This window comes from Triticum aestivum, chromosome 6A (genome assembly GCF_018294505.1).
Source record: "Triticum aestivum cultivar Chinese Spring chromosome 6A, IWGSC CS RefSeq v2.1, whole genome shotgun sequence".
In the NCBI taxonomy this organism is placed as follows: domain Eukaryota; kingdom Viridiplantae; phylum Streptophyta; class Magnoliopsida; order Poales; family Poaceae; genus Triticum; species Triticum aestivum.
The window spans coordinates 585,158,977-585,173,755 of NC_057809.1; the positions used below are offsets into that span (position 1 = coordinate 585,158,977).

Sequence of the window (14,779 nt, forward strand, 5' to 3'; positions counted from 1 at the left end):
AGTGGATGAAGCATATGTCTTTTCACCTTCAAACATGGCTCGTTCCCTCTCGAAACATAGATTCTTCTTTGGAGATGGCCTGGTTTCTAAGCAGCGTACGTCATAGCTTTTGCAAAACCTTCTCAAATATTTACCACAACCTTAGGTGTCATATGAGGGCACGAGGGCAATTTCATGTTTTCTAGACTTTGTTTGCATTTTCAGAATTAAAAACGAAATAACCAAACTCTATGCCTGGGTCAAGTCTAGGCAACCTCAGGTTTTGAACCCCCTTTTTTTTACTAGTAATTTTTCTGTGCTTTGCACGTTAGATTATTATGTGTCATCACAATACTAGTAAATCATGTAAATTAAAAGTAAGATATTATATGCTATAATAAAATTATCATGTTGGGAACTTGTGGACTGTTTTTTACAATTCGTATCGAATCACGGTAGCACAACAAATTTCTATATGAAGAATGCTTTTAAAAAATAGACTTTTATTCCAAAAGAAATGTTATTGACGTGTTTGTGAAATCTTTTAGCTTTTTCAAATTCAAACTTGAAAATACAGATAAAGTTGGTTTGATGTTAATTTTCACCTTTTCAAACCGTAAACTTTAAATAACTTAACATCCTATGAAGAATAAATAAATTAAATCTATCTAAATTTTCTATAGGCTGTTTGCATATTTTGTACAGGTAGTATTGCCATGCGTACAATTTTTTCAACAGCGTACTAATTCTTTTGAGAATAATAAAAAATGCTTTCGTGCATGCATTCAACAGTATTTTTTTTGTGGGAGCATTCAACAGTATTCATGCGAGGGCACCATGCCAAGTTCCATTTTTTTCAAAATTCGTTTGCATTTTGTAGAATTAAAAAAACAATAAACTCCATGTTCAAGGTCGAGTCTGTCACCCTCATGTGTGTAACTCCTTTTATTTTCTTGGATAAGACGCAAATATAGACTCAGCAAAACAAGTAGGGTTTTTCAAACCAAATTGGCCAAAATTTTCATGCACTTGCAATTCAAATTGAATTGTATTCATTAAATGCCACGAAAATGCATGAAATGACTTAAATATGGCAAACGAACCCCGAAAAATCTCAATTTTGACATGGGTCATACAACGGTGTATATTAAGTGTACGAACATTTTAAGGTCAACATATGATGCAATGGTCGCTTTACCTTCACAACTGACCTCTTCCTTCTCGTAACATAGATTCTTCCTCAAAGTGGCCAATTTCTAAGTAGCGGATACCACCACTATTGTGAAACTTTCTCAAATTTTTACCAGAGCCTCTAGGTATCATACGAGGGCACCATGCCAAGTTTCATATTTTCAAGACTTCGTTTTGATGTAGGGTGGACACCCTAAGTGGAGATCTTTCACGAATTGGAGGGTGATCCACAAAAAACACGAAGAACACGAAGAACAAGAGGGGAAATCACAAGAGAAACACTCAAGAACAAGTCCGGGGGCACCGGGGGGTCTGCTCACTCAGGGGTGGATGGTGCGGGCACCTGGGGTGTCCAGAGAGCCTCTGGTGCTTCGTGTCTTGGAGCTCTTCCTTCTCCCTTCTTGGTTGCTTGTGACTCCTTGCTAGCTTCCTACGGCCATCTCGTTGGTACCTATGAATACACAATGTTTCTCTTTGAGGTTGAACCCAATTCTCATGTGAATTCCAATGAAGATCAAAGAGGAAAGAGTTAACCTCGGTTTCGATGGCACGTGCGCGAGCTCTGGTCATTGGTCCTTCTCGAGGTGCTTGATGATTTGTAGTAGACTCCACGGGGATGATGGAGGGATGCTCCGCATCACGTTTGCATTTTACAAAATTAAAAGATTGCCAACGTGTTTGCAAAATGTTCGTCAAGCATTATTTTTTTGGCAAAGTGTATTTGAAAAAAATGTTCAACATATTTTTAGAAAATGTTCAACGTGCATTCAAATATTATTGTGTAAAATTCTTCTTAGATATTTACAAACATCTTTAACATTTTTAGTACATTTCTAAAATTTATTACTATTACACAATTATCAATGTGTTTTTAGAAATTGGTCAACGTGTTTTCAAAAAATGTTCAACGTGCATTAAAAGATTAGTGTGTAAGAAAATTAGTTCATGTTTACCTCTTCAAGGTACAAAATAACAAAAATAGAATAGAGATTTAGAATACACAATAATTGTACAATAAAATTGTTGAAACTTTTATATATAGGGAACACAAATTTAAAAATAAAAAGGGGAAATTAAACATGAACTTGCACAAAATAAAAAGAAATCCAGTAGAAAACCACCCGCTTCGCGTACAGGGTGGCCCAAATATATGTGAGGTGAGCAATAGACAGAATTGGTATGTATAGGAGAAAGTAGTACTAAGTGTACAAAATTTGTAAAATTTTACTTGATAAACCATAGCTTAGCTAGCATCACGGGCAAGTTTTTTTTCAGTTGAGCACCGCGGGTAAGTGATTACCTCAATTTAGAGGTCAGTGTTCGAACCTGGAGTCTCAATTGTAACAAGCGACACAAGGCCCAACTAAAAAAACTAGCCATTTAAGGCTGAACTTCTATAGTACTAATATACAAGGTGTAAGGGCTTCACACATCTGCAACTGTAGCTCAATGGCAAGGACTGCTCTCCCCGCTCGTGAGACAGTACACGGCAGCGTAGTTAAAAAAGAATCATGGGCTGGGCCAACCCTCTCACGCCACGTCTACAACTATAAATCCATGACGGTTACAACATTGTAAAAATGAAAGACAAAACTCTGCATTTTAGACTAGCCACAATGGGAGTAACTTCAGCGGTAACATCGAGTCCAACTCAGCAGATTTGCTTATGTGACAATGAGTTAATGAAGAAAGAGGTAATTGTAGTAACTTAGCTAGTTACTATAACATCACATGTCCCAATGCAATGTGAGTCTATAACCTAATAAATGAATCTTTGCATGTTACCACACTTAAGTTACTACCCACTATAAAGGTAGTAATATAGTCTAGGGATATGTGTATGTTACTAGTGTATGTTACTATCCATTGTGGCTAGTCTTAGGACCAGTCAGCCGCTCCCAGATTCATGACGGATCCCATGACGGATCTACTTAAACCGTCATGGTCTATGACGATTTTTAGGAACGTCATCGGAAGTTCGTCATGAATTAACATATTTCTTGTAGTGGTAGCAAAAAACCACATGATTGAAGCAAAAATGTCACACGGACGTAGCAAAAAGAAAAATGTATGTTCCAACACAAAAACAATGTAGCATATCTAGGTGATGGTTCCAGCATCACCACCGGCCGTGTCGTAGCTCGCCATGCGCCCATTGTAGCACCGCCACACAGCTTCATCTTCGCCGGCCGCTGTTGCTAGTTAGCCGTTTTCTGTTTGAAGCTTTTCTAGAAGCGGGTTGCAGCTTTTTGCGCTACGCGGTGGCCGACCTCGTGCTACCCCGTATCTAGTTGAAGCTTTTTCTAAAGCAGGATGTAGCTTTTTTGATTGCTGGATGTAGCATTTTTCAGTACTGGTTGCAGCTCTGATGCATGTCCATCGAAACTCATTCTTTCTCTGGTTCCAGCAAAATTGTCACCATTCGTAGCATTTGGCTTTGACGGTTGTAGCTCCTATGTGCACCGGTTGTAGCTCTGATGCATGTCCATCAAAACTCATCATTTCTCTTACGTCACGAGTTGCCCCACCGCGCAGCTTCCATCGCCGCCGCTCGCCATCATCAGTTCGCCGTTCCCTCGGTTGAAACTTTTCAAAAGACCTGTAGTAGCTATCTCGCGGCCGGTTGTAGCTTTTCAGTTTGCACGGTGGGCGCCCACAACTTTTTCGTCTTTGTTTGAAGCTTTATTAGAAGCCGGTGGTAGCTTTCTTACACGACAGTTGTGGCATTTTTGGGTACTGTTTGCAGCTCCTCCTGCACCATTTGTATCCTTCACTCTTTCTCTGGTTCCAGCAAAAAAAGGGTCAGTCGTAGCATTTTGTATCACTGGTTGCAGCTCCACCGCCATCGGTTTGATGGTTCCAGCAAAAAAGAAGCCGTTCGTAGCATTTTGTACAACTGGTTCTAGCTCCGATGACTGCTGGTTGAAGCTCGTCTACAGGAAGGTGAGGGTTCGCAGGGGACTGGAGAGGGGAAAAAGGGGAGGGAGGAGGCATTGGTCGTCGATGTCTTCTCCGCCCCGCAATGGCTCGCCCTATGAGCAAGGCCTCGTTCATGCCGTTGTGCTGCGCGTGAGCTACAGAGATGGAGGAACCGAGCGGTCCAGCAGCGTATACTGCGTGTCGCGAGGTAGAAGAGAGAGAAGATGAAAAAACGGTTCGTAGATGAAAGAGGTAGGCCCGAGCGACGCACGATCCGGATTGATCGCAAGGCCCGCGTGCGTCCGGCGCACCGGGTACGAACGTTTCCCTTTCTTTTTACAACTCAACCTAGTACGTAGTAGCAAAAAAATAAAATTTGACAACTCAAACTAGCATTAATTAGGAACATCAACCCACCAAGAGACCATCCCTACCCCGACCGTGCTATGCGCACGCACCTTGAAATCTTCCTGTACCCGCACATGCGCACATCTCGTATGACGGGTGAGTAGAAAAAATTACAAAATCAATGTGTAGTGCGATCTTCTCCAGTTCTCCACGCCACCACCCGTTTCCCACGCCGCACAGAAAAACGGGGTCAATCTCCACATCGCTCGCTATCTTCTTGATCGCCATCGGCGGCGGCGGCACCACACACCCCCCACAAAACTAACGCAGCTTCTTCTCCTTCCCTCTCTTGCGGCGCGCTCGCGGGGCCGACATGTCCTCGGCGGCTCCGCTGCTCGAGCCCGCCGACGGCAAGGGCGGCGAGGCGAAGAGGCCCTGCGGCTGCCCGCCGGCGTGGCTGCGCCGCCTGATCAACACGGAGGAGGCGTGGGCGCAGCTGCAGTTCGCGGTGCCCATGGTCCTCACCAACATGTCCTACTACGGCATCCCGCTGGTGTCCGTCATGTTCTCCGGCCACCTCGGCGACGTCCACCTCGCCGGCGCCACGCTCGGCAACTCCTGGGCCACCGTCACCGGCTACGCCTTCGTGGTACGTGCTGCATGCTGCTACCACACACTCTTGATTTAATTCGTCCAAGTTCGGTTAGATCGCCTGCGTAGCTCTGCCGAAATTTTGAGACGGAGTACCGCGACGCGTATATGCAAGCTCGAAAATATAAAATAGCACAGCTGCACCCGGGCCCTCTCTATCTAGCCATCCATTCTGCGCATCGCGATTCGTGCAAACACATTTTTTTTTGTTTCTCTCACATAAAACATATTTTGAAGTTCAAACCTTTGCAGCGTAGCAAAGTTTTCTATCTAGAATCTAGGATAAATCTTTTAGATTTTTTTGTCAAATATAAATATACAAAAACGATTTTTTTAATGTAAAAAATCATTTTTTTGTATATTTATGTTTGACAAAAAATTCTGAAAGATTTATCCTAGATTCTAGATGGAAAGCTTTGCCACGCTGCAAAGGTTTGAACTTCAAGACATCTTTTATGTGAGAGAAACAAAAAAGAGAAATTTTCATACGAAAAGTTAGTTGTGTTGCACAGATCTTAAAGCAATATTGGACAACCAGGATAAAGGGCCGGGGTGCAGCTGTTCTAAAAATCCACGTCCTATGCAAGCTGCCTGAAAATGCATTTCGATCAGCGGGTTTCAAAAGCTCCCAGGCGAGCACGGGGACACCGCGATGGACGGCAGCGAGGCGAGGGTTCAAGCCATGAACGGCACGGAGTTGGAGACCGACGATGTGGCAGCGGCTTCACCAGTGAGGGGAGGCCGGGGCTTAACCGTTGGGGTGTGGGGTGGGGTGGACTGCCGGCGCCAGAAAGAAAGGATGGTGGAGGGACGAGGGAGGGAGGGCCAGGGCGAAGCACCGCCGGCCGTTGGTGGAAACGGCGGCGCTTTTGGTGGGCGCTGCATCATAGATCGGAGCGGTGTGGAAAGAGGGCTAGATCAGGAGGAAGATGACACGGAGCCGCTGGATAAATATCGGACGTCCACATGAAATCAACTTTGTACTGAATTGTTTTTTAGGCGGAGAGAAGAGAAGAGAGTGGACTTGATGAGGTGACATCTTTAAAGATAGATATATGTTTTTTGCGTTCAGATAGATATATGTTTACTAGTTAACGTGGCACTAGCCCTAGCCGGAGCGATCAGATCAGATGAGATATTATCAACGCTCGTGCTAGATGGCCTGTTGACCTTACGTACAGTACCATATCATTTCAGCTCCACTCTCGTACTCCATTGATCTCACACTCCATTAGCAAGCAGTGATAAGGATTAAGGGCACACCAAATAATACGGCTGAACATTGGAATAATTAAGTAGTACTAGTGTAGTACAATTTGTTTGCTCGGAAAATGGAAGGGATGCTTCTTTTTTTGGTTTGCTCAGGAAATGAAACAAATCGATCGGCCATCATCTCTCCAAGTCTCAATCTACACGACCCAAAACCAGAAAACGCACAAGAAGCCAACATTTTCCTTGCTTTCTTCTTGGCCCAGGAGGCGCTAGCTATTCGCAGAAACTGTAGCTGTCTTACACACGCATTGAATTCGTGTAGCTGCCAACAAGAAACTGACACGCGGAGTTATACGTCGTTTGCGTGGCCCGCAGAGGGAGAGGGAGACTGGGAGAGTTATAGATAGCCTATAGCTGCCGGGCATAGCTGGACTGACACAAACGTCGGTACGACTGTACTCCCTCCATTCCAAATACTTCCTCCATTTCACAATATAGTGCTTTCTCTGTCCACGTGTTTCAACTTTGACCGTAAATTTAACTATCAAGACCGATTGCGACGGGAGCAAAAAATATATCAATGAATTCGTATTCGAAAGAAGTTTTTAATTATATAATTTTTTTCTCCCGCCGCAGTTGGTCTCGTTGGTTAAATTTATGGTCAAAGTTGAACCTCGGAAAGCGCTGGCGCACTATATTTTGGAATGGAGGGTATAGTGCACCCGTGCTTCCCGAGGTCCAACTTTGACCATAAATTTAATCAATGAGACCAACTGCGGCGGGAGAAAAAATTATATAATTGAAAACTTCTTTCGAATACGAATTCACTGATATAACTTTTGCTCCCGCCGTAATCGGTCTTGATAGTTAAATTTACGGTCAAAATTGAAGCACGGGGATAGAGAAAGCACTACATTGTGAAATGGAGAAAGTATTCTGTTTCTGTGGGAGTCGATCGACGACGTGTCGTGTCTGCATGACTGCCGTGGCTCGGCTCGGCTGGTCCTCACGTACGCCATCCGGTCTGGCTGCATGAATGCGTGCGTGCATGGTCGACGTGTATGCACTGGAGTACATCACTACATGCGTCGACTAGGGGATCGAGCGAGGTCAAATAAATTCTGAAAAGTGGTAAACATATATACACAGGGGAGGCCGAGTCTTGAGCTAGGAAGGAAGGGGTCGTCTCGATCTGGTACAAAGCGAATATCTCCGTCTCCCTGGGAAACGGCGACGGTGTTCTCAAGCAATCAGTCACAAGTCTCACGACTCACGAGCCTCGATCCACCCACCCTTCTTGCGCTTGATGCGCTTAACCACTTGTTTGTCTAATTCGATGCCGTGCTGCAAGTAAAATAACCGATCAACTCCTGCTGGGTGACATGGTCAATGACGTAAATCAGCCAAGTTTCTCCAGAGTCGGGATCCAGGACTTTTCAGTACATGTGTGGCCACGAGTCCGCCGAATCATGGCCGCTGCGTCTGCCGATAGTGGGCGTGTGTTTTGCGGTAAATACTAATGTGGGTTTCTAGAAATAGTGAATTTTCGTTTCGAGAGGTATGTACTTCCATCTGTCCGGATTATAGAGCGCTTTAAACTTTTTCTTATAAAACGAGGGCAAAAAGCTTTAACACTTATGAATGATTAAGAAGAGAGTTATAACTTATAAGATTATATGTCCGTTGCTCAAAGTTGATATACGAAACAAAAGACGACTACTCTCGCAGTAATTATTAATTCCATCATTCCATGTGTTTAGCCCCGGTGGTTGAGCGATCCTCGGCTTCTTTTCTAATCTTAGAAACAATGATATGCTAGATGCATTGAGAAATGGTTGCGGAAGTCGTACGCATTCCCTTCATTGCATATCTCCCATTAGACTAGCATGATAAGGATGATCATGGTTTACTCCGGCTGCCCCATGGGTGAGAGTGACTGCTGCGAACCACCACCCCGAGACCGAGCTGTAGTTGGCCGATTCTCAACATTAAAAAAAATTGAGGCCAAGCCAATCCCAAACCATCTTCATTCTTCCCAATGCGGATGGAGAAACGGCACCTGAACATAATGTGGGTAAAATGGTGAATATAGAAAAAGCTACAGTAGAACACAGCGAACCAAGATGACTTAGGTGAAAAAGAAATTCAGGTGACTTACGAATAGACAGTCCCATTAAGTCCATAACTTGTTCTGCAGTTGTTCTAAAAAAAAGAACTTGTTGTGCTGTGGAACATTGTCGCATTGCATCTTACTTCCATTTACATCCTACTTCCATCCTTCCAAAATATAAGGTTTATTAGGTTTTTTCAAAATCAAACGTCTGCATGTTTGATCGAGTTTAAAAAAATGATATATCTATAATACCAAATTTGTATCATTAGGTCCATCATTAAAATTATTTTCATACTTTGTAGTATTGTGGATGTTGATATTTTATTTCATAATCTTGATCACATATATTTATATTTGATTTTTCACGAAAATTGATGCACTTTATATTCCGGAACAAAGGGGCTAACTCCTCAGAATTAATCCAACGGAGTAACTCATATGCAAAAAATGCTGAACATTTCAGACCGGCATGAGCGGCGCCCTGGAGACGCTATGCGGGCAAGCCTACGGGGCACGATTATACCGCATGCTAGGACTATACCTGCAGTCGTCGCTCATCATGTCGGCGGTGGTGTCTATGGTCATCGCCGTCCTGTGGCTGTTCACGGAGCCCCTGCTTCTGTGCCTGCGTCAAGAACCCGAGGTGTCCCGCGCCGCTGCGGTGTTCATTCGGTACCAGATCCCCGGTCTGTTCGCCTTCTCCTTCCTGCAGTGCCTTATACGGTACCTGCAGACACAGTCCATCGTCCTACCGCTCGTCGTCTGCTCCGTGGTGCCATTCATGCTCCACATTGCGCTGAACCACCTGCTGGTGAACGTGCTTGGGTTCGGCCTCATCGGCGCGTCTACCGCCATCTCCATCACCTTATGGTTCTCCTGCCTGATGCTGCTTGGGTACGTGATGCAGTCCAAGGAGTTTAGCGAGACATGGAAGGGCTTCTCCGCCGACGCGTTGAACTACGTGTTGCCGACCCTCAAGCTCGCGACGCCCTCCGCCATCATGGTTTGGTCGGTAAATATATAGTTGGATATACAGATACCATTGTCAGCCACATGTTGTTTTTTCTCATTATTGATTTTGAGTTTGTTGAATGCATGCAGCTTGGAGTATTGGGCATTTGAGCTTCTGGTTCTTATCGCGGGATTGCTACCAAATTCCACAGTGAGCACGTCGTTGATCGCCATGTGGTAAGTTCATTCTCGAATACTGTCTGTCCGATGGAGCTTCAGAAGCATTGTTCCATCATGTTGACTTCTTCAACTTGTAAATGCAGCTCAAGCACGGAGGCGATTGCCTACATGATCACCTACGGATTCAGTGCCGCTGTAAGGTATGTACGATCTCAGGTTCTTCATTTAATTTGACGCTGTAATTAAGCACAACGACCTGTTGTTTCATTAACTGTTTGCACCTTTTGCAGCACCCGGGTGTCGAATGAGATCGGAGCCGGGAACGTGGATATGGCGAAGAATGCGGTCGCGGTGACGCTTAAGTTGTCGGTGTTCCTCGCTTTCTCCTTCATCCTGCTGCTGGGCTTCGGCCACGGCCTTTGGGCGAGACTCTTCAGCGGGAGCAAGGTGATTGTGGCAGAATTCGCAGCCATCACCCCGCTCTTGATGATCTCGATTGTGCTCGACTCCGCGCAGGGCGTACTGTCAGGTGCGGCAGCTACCTAAACCAATCTCCAAGAATCACTTACCTGCACTACTGAACAGATAGATAATTTCGTAGTACCACGTACTGGAATGCCGCTGTTAGTGCGCGCTAAACGATTCCGCAAATTAACAATCGAATAAATTGGCATGTGCAGGGGTGGCGAGGGGCTGCGGATGGCAGCACCTGGCGGCGATGACGAACCTTGTGGCGTTCTACTTCATCGGCATGCCGTTGGCCATGCTCTTTGCCTTCAAGCTCAATTTCTACACCACGGTAATTACCCTACTGAGAGCTCTCACCCTTGCCACTGCGGAATGTGGATAGCAAGCAGCTCGAACTCCATTCTTTCTGAAATATAATTAATGAGATGGAACACTCAACAGACCATGTACTTTGTTTGCAGGGTTTATGGTCGGGTCTGATCTGCGGGCTTACTTGCCAGACCAGCACGCTGGTGGTGATCACCGCCCGCACGAAATGGTCCAAGATCGTGGATGCGATGCAGCAAGAGAAGGCCAACTATATTGCTTGATCGATAAATATCGTTCATGGCTTGCACCTGTTGTAGGGGTTTTTGTGAGATGGCCAGGGCGTACGATGTTTGAACAGAAAGCTAGCTTTTTGACCGTGTACTTTCAGGGAACATATGTCTCAGAAATAGAAAGATGTACCCTAAAAAAAACAGAAAATCGATCCTGTAATGGCAATTAACCAGAGAGTGCAGGAGAAACGTACATACCGGGACGTGGATGTTTCATCCTCCCAACCGAACCCATGGATGTTCATATTTTCAAGGACGCAAATATATCAAGGCCGTCAATGCGAAGTTGTTAGCGTTGAGGCCCTGCGCGCAAAGTATCGAGCGCGAAACCGCAAATGCCACTTCTCACCTACAGGGCGGGGCTACTGGGCAAGCCGAATACTGTAGCTGCACGCCAGTTTTTTTCCTGTGGTTTCTTATTAGTTTTTTCACTGTGTTTGCATCGGTGTTCTTTGGGTTTTCTTCAGTTTTTGTTTAGTTTCCTTTTTTTCCGGCTTCTTTGTTTTTATTCTTTTTTTACTTTCTTTTCTCCAACACATGTCTAATTTATTCAAATGTGTTCTACATTTTTCATATACATCAGAAACTTTTTTTATACAACTTAAAAAAAATCAAATACATGATTAATATTTTTATATATGTGTTAAATCTTTTCAAATAAACGTTGAAACATTTTCTCGAATGATACAAAACATTTTTTAGGCTATGCAAACATTTCTTTACATTGTACAATCTTTTTTGACGTCACAAACATATTTTTTGAAATGCATGCTTTATGAAAATGCAACATACTTTTTTGAATGGTACTAAACAATATTTGTAAATTGTATGAATATTTTTAAAAATTTCACTTACATTGTTTTCAATGGTACAGTTTTTAAAAAAAAGTTGAGCAAACATTGTTTTACGCTACATGGATATTTTTTAGTGTGCAATTATTTTTTTTAAGTAACTATTCTTTCATAATATATGAATTTATTATTTTTGTAAATATAAACAAAGTAAAGAAACAACATGCGTGAAGTCAACATGACGAAACCATATGCTACTGGGCTGGCCACTTTCGGTTCCTGTAGGTGAGCTCGGCTTCTGTCTCGCTAAAGGAGACTTCTTGCTTGAATGGAATTATTTTATTCGTTTAGCTGGAGTTGGTGGAACCTTAGGTGGTTCTCGGAAGACGAAATCAACAAAAATATTCTGAAGTCGGAACTAAAAGGAATGTATAAGCCAATGCTTCCATAGATTTGATCGTGGTTTATTTACAATTATAACTTCCACAACTATTCATTTATCAGTTGGGATAATTTCCCATATAAAGAAATAAAAAAACTCAAAGAAAGGATGGGGGGTATTTCCCATGTCAAAAAGAAAAAGAGGTGAATGATACCATAATAATGTGTATCGGACTGCTTGTTTCCTTGTAGTTGGACATATAGACTTGCTTGCGGATAACATCCCGCATAGCTAGGGAAGCAGGCTCGTGCATCGTCATGGACATATAGACTACCACAGCCACCTTGATGAGGAGGAAGATGAATTGGAAGAAGACAACTACGACAATGACTAAGACTATGATATATTTGGGTATAAATGTTGATCTTTTTTTCTTCGGGTTTCTTTGTTTTTCTTCTTTTTTTACTTTCTTTTCTCCAACACATGTCTAATTTATTCAAATGTGTTACATTTTTCATATACATCAGAAACTTTTTTTATACAAGTTCAACATTTTCTCAAATACATCATTAACATTTTTTTATATATGTGTTCAATATTTTCAAATAAACGTTGAAACATTTTCTCGAATGATACAAAACAATTTTTAGGCTATGCGAACATTTCTTTACATTGTATAAACTTTTTTAACCTCAAAATATTTTTTTGAAATGCATGCTTTATTAAAATGCAACGTATTTTTCTGAATGGTACCAAAAACATTTTAAATTGTATGAATATTTTTAAAAATTTCACTTACATTCTTTTCAATGGTACAAATATTTTCTAAAAGTTGAGCTAACATTGTTTTAGCTACATGGATATTTTTTAATGTGCAATGAAGTAACTAATTTTTCATAATATATGAATTCATTATTTTTGTAACTATAAACAAAGTAAAAAAACGATATGTGTGAAGTCAACATGACGAAACCATATGGCTACTGGGCTGGCCACTTTCGGTTCCTGTAGGTGAGCTCGGCTTCTGTCTCGCTAAACGAGGCTTCTTGCTTGAATGGAATTGTTTTATTCTTTTAGCTGGAGTTGGTGGGACCTTAGGTGGTTCTCCAAAGAAGATATAAAAAATTTTATTCTGAAGTCGGAACTAAAAGGAACCCATAAGCCATTGCTTCCATAGATTTGATCGTGGTTTATTTAAAATTATAACTTCTTCACCTATTCATTTATCATTTAGGATAGTTTCCCATATAAAGAAATGGAAAAACTCAAAGAAAGGATGGGGGATATTTCCTATGTCAAGAGAGAGAGAGAGAGGTGAATGATACCATAACAATGTGTATCAGACTGGTTGTTTCCTTGTAGTTGGACATATAGACTTGCTTGCGGATAACATCTCACGTAACTAGGCAAGCAGGCCCGTGCATCGTCATGGGCTCTCACACTAGTAGGATGTTTATCCTTTCGATTTCTTGCTTTCCAAATTAACATAATGTAAAAAAAGTTACTACAATTATACCATGGCAAAAACAATAATCCAAAGTAGCTGCTTAAAGAAAGACCTTCCTATTCCTCGAGAATGCCAAAGTTACACTAGTGCCATGGATGTGTCCATGGAGACACGACAACTGTCTGCGAGGAGTGATATTTGCATTAGCCTCTGAAGATGAAGCTGCTAGGTTTGGCGCCCCTTGAGAGGACAATTGGGAGGAAGCGTTAGAGGGTATTGGGGATTTAAGGAGAGTGTAAGATGCACATGTTTCCTACACTCGCATGCTGTTCACCGGAGAAAGAAAGCCTTCATCTCTTATCTCAAGATTAATTGCTCACTTACATCTGATCATGACGAGAAGGCTACATCGGTGTATCCCTTAATCTTTGGTATGCTGGGTTCATCACCAAATTACCTCCAAGTCCCCATTTTCAACCTACATCATCTTGAGGTGGGATTCTCAGAGGAGGAGGTGTGTAATGTGGTTAAAACGCAACAGATGGACAAGGTGATGGGACCTGATGGTTTCTCGGCGAGGCTTTATTTCACATGTTGCCATCTCATCTGAGAGGATATAGACACAAATTTCTGAATGTAAGGTGCAAAGAATAAGAATCGGAGTGCTCAGTGAAGACACGGATATTTTAATACCCTAGTTCAATTTGGTGGCACATTTTACGTATGGATTAGAGAGATCGAGCCACAACTCTGAGGACACACAAGTTTCCACCTTCTTATCCTTGAGATAAGTTCCTTGGAACTCACCCAATTACTCGGGGTCGATATTGCGATGATCTTCAGACCATCAAAAAATCATTCTTCAGCCGTTGTACACTGGAAGCTATGAATGACTCCTAACTTTCTAGAAGATGCATAGTCTTCAAGAGGAACAAGTCTCAGTAGACTTAGATCAACTTCTTTGTGATGCTCAATCTCTTTGCTTTACTATTTGGATGGTTTTTCCTCACTTAGATATCTCAAAATTAGTGCGGGCAGGGATGCTCTTTGCGTAACACTGGGCAGAAATTTCTCTCGAGCAATCTCCTGCTATCTGCGGGGTTAGGTTTCTATTTATAGTTGCATCTCATGGTTGGCTAGCGATATGACTGTTGGACAGGGGGCTCACACCAACATGTTGTTGCGAGCTGTCATAATAGTAAAAATTTTGAACTCTCATATTCACCGGTTCCTTAAAACTTAGGACAACCTCAACAACAACTTTCCTAACTCCTTAGCGAGTAAGTCGAACTCAGGTGTTTCAAAGTATCACCTTCAACACAAAGAGCTCAAAGACTTTTTCTGAAAGGAGATTCACATCTCTTCGCTCAGTAGCATAGATAGGTTTGATTGATCACACTCAAAGACTTTCTATCTTGCTTCACTTTCACCCCCCTAATAGTACGGTTTTTCCTACGACTCAAAAAAACTAACAAAGAATCACTATTCTTCAAAATTCAATTCTTTAGAGGGCACTATGAATTGTTAAATGTTATCAGAACATTTTTA

The 14,779-nt window shown here is 42.5% G+C and overlaps 1 protein-coding gene across 1 annotated transcript; it reads left to right on the top strand.

Annotated features, from left to right (window-relative positions):
- The first annotated feature begins 4,588 nt into the window (after nucleotides 1-4,588).
- On the top strand, nucleotides 4,589-10,841 carry LOC123128714 (protein DETOXIFICATION 19). The gene is made up of 7 exons (XM_044548795.1): nucleotides 4,589-5,086; nucleotides 8,877-9,421; nucleotides 9,515-9,601; nucleotides 9,688-9,744; nucleotides 9,835-10,073; nucleotides 10,225-10,343; nucleotides 10,474-10,841. Exons 1-7 carry the CDS (start codon nucleotides 4,811-4,813, stop codon nucleotides 10,600-10,602), a joined length of 1,452 nt encoding a protein of 483 aa, XP_044404730.1. The 5' UTR covers nucleotides 4,589-4,810; the 3' UTR covers nucleotides 10,603-10,841.
- Nucleotides 10,842-14,779: the final 3,938 nt, after the last annotated feature.

Coding starts and splice junctions, on each gene's coding strand:
- LOC123128714 (XM_044548795.1), top strand. CDS start 4,811: ATGTCCTCGGCGGCTCCGCTGCTCGAGCCCGCCGACGGCAAGGGCGGC. Junction 5,087..8,876: donor TCACCGGCTACGCCTTCGTG/GTACGTGCTGCA, acceptor TGAACATTTCAG/ACCGGCATGAGCGGCGCCCT. Junction 10,074..10,224: donor CGCGCAGGGCGTACTGTCAG/GTGCGGCAGCTA, acceptor TGGCATGTGCAG/GGGTGGCGAGGGGCTGCGGA.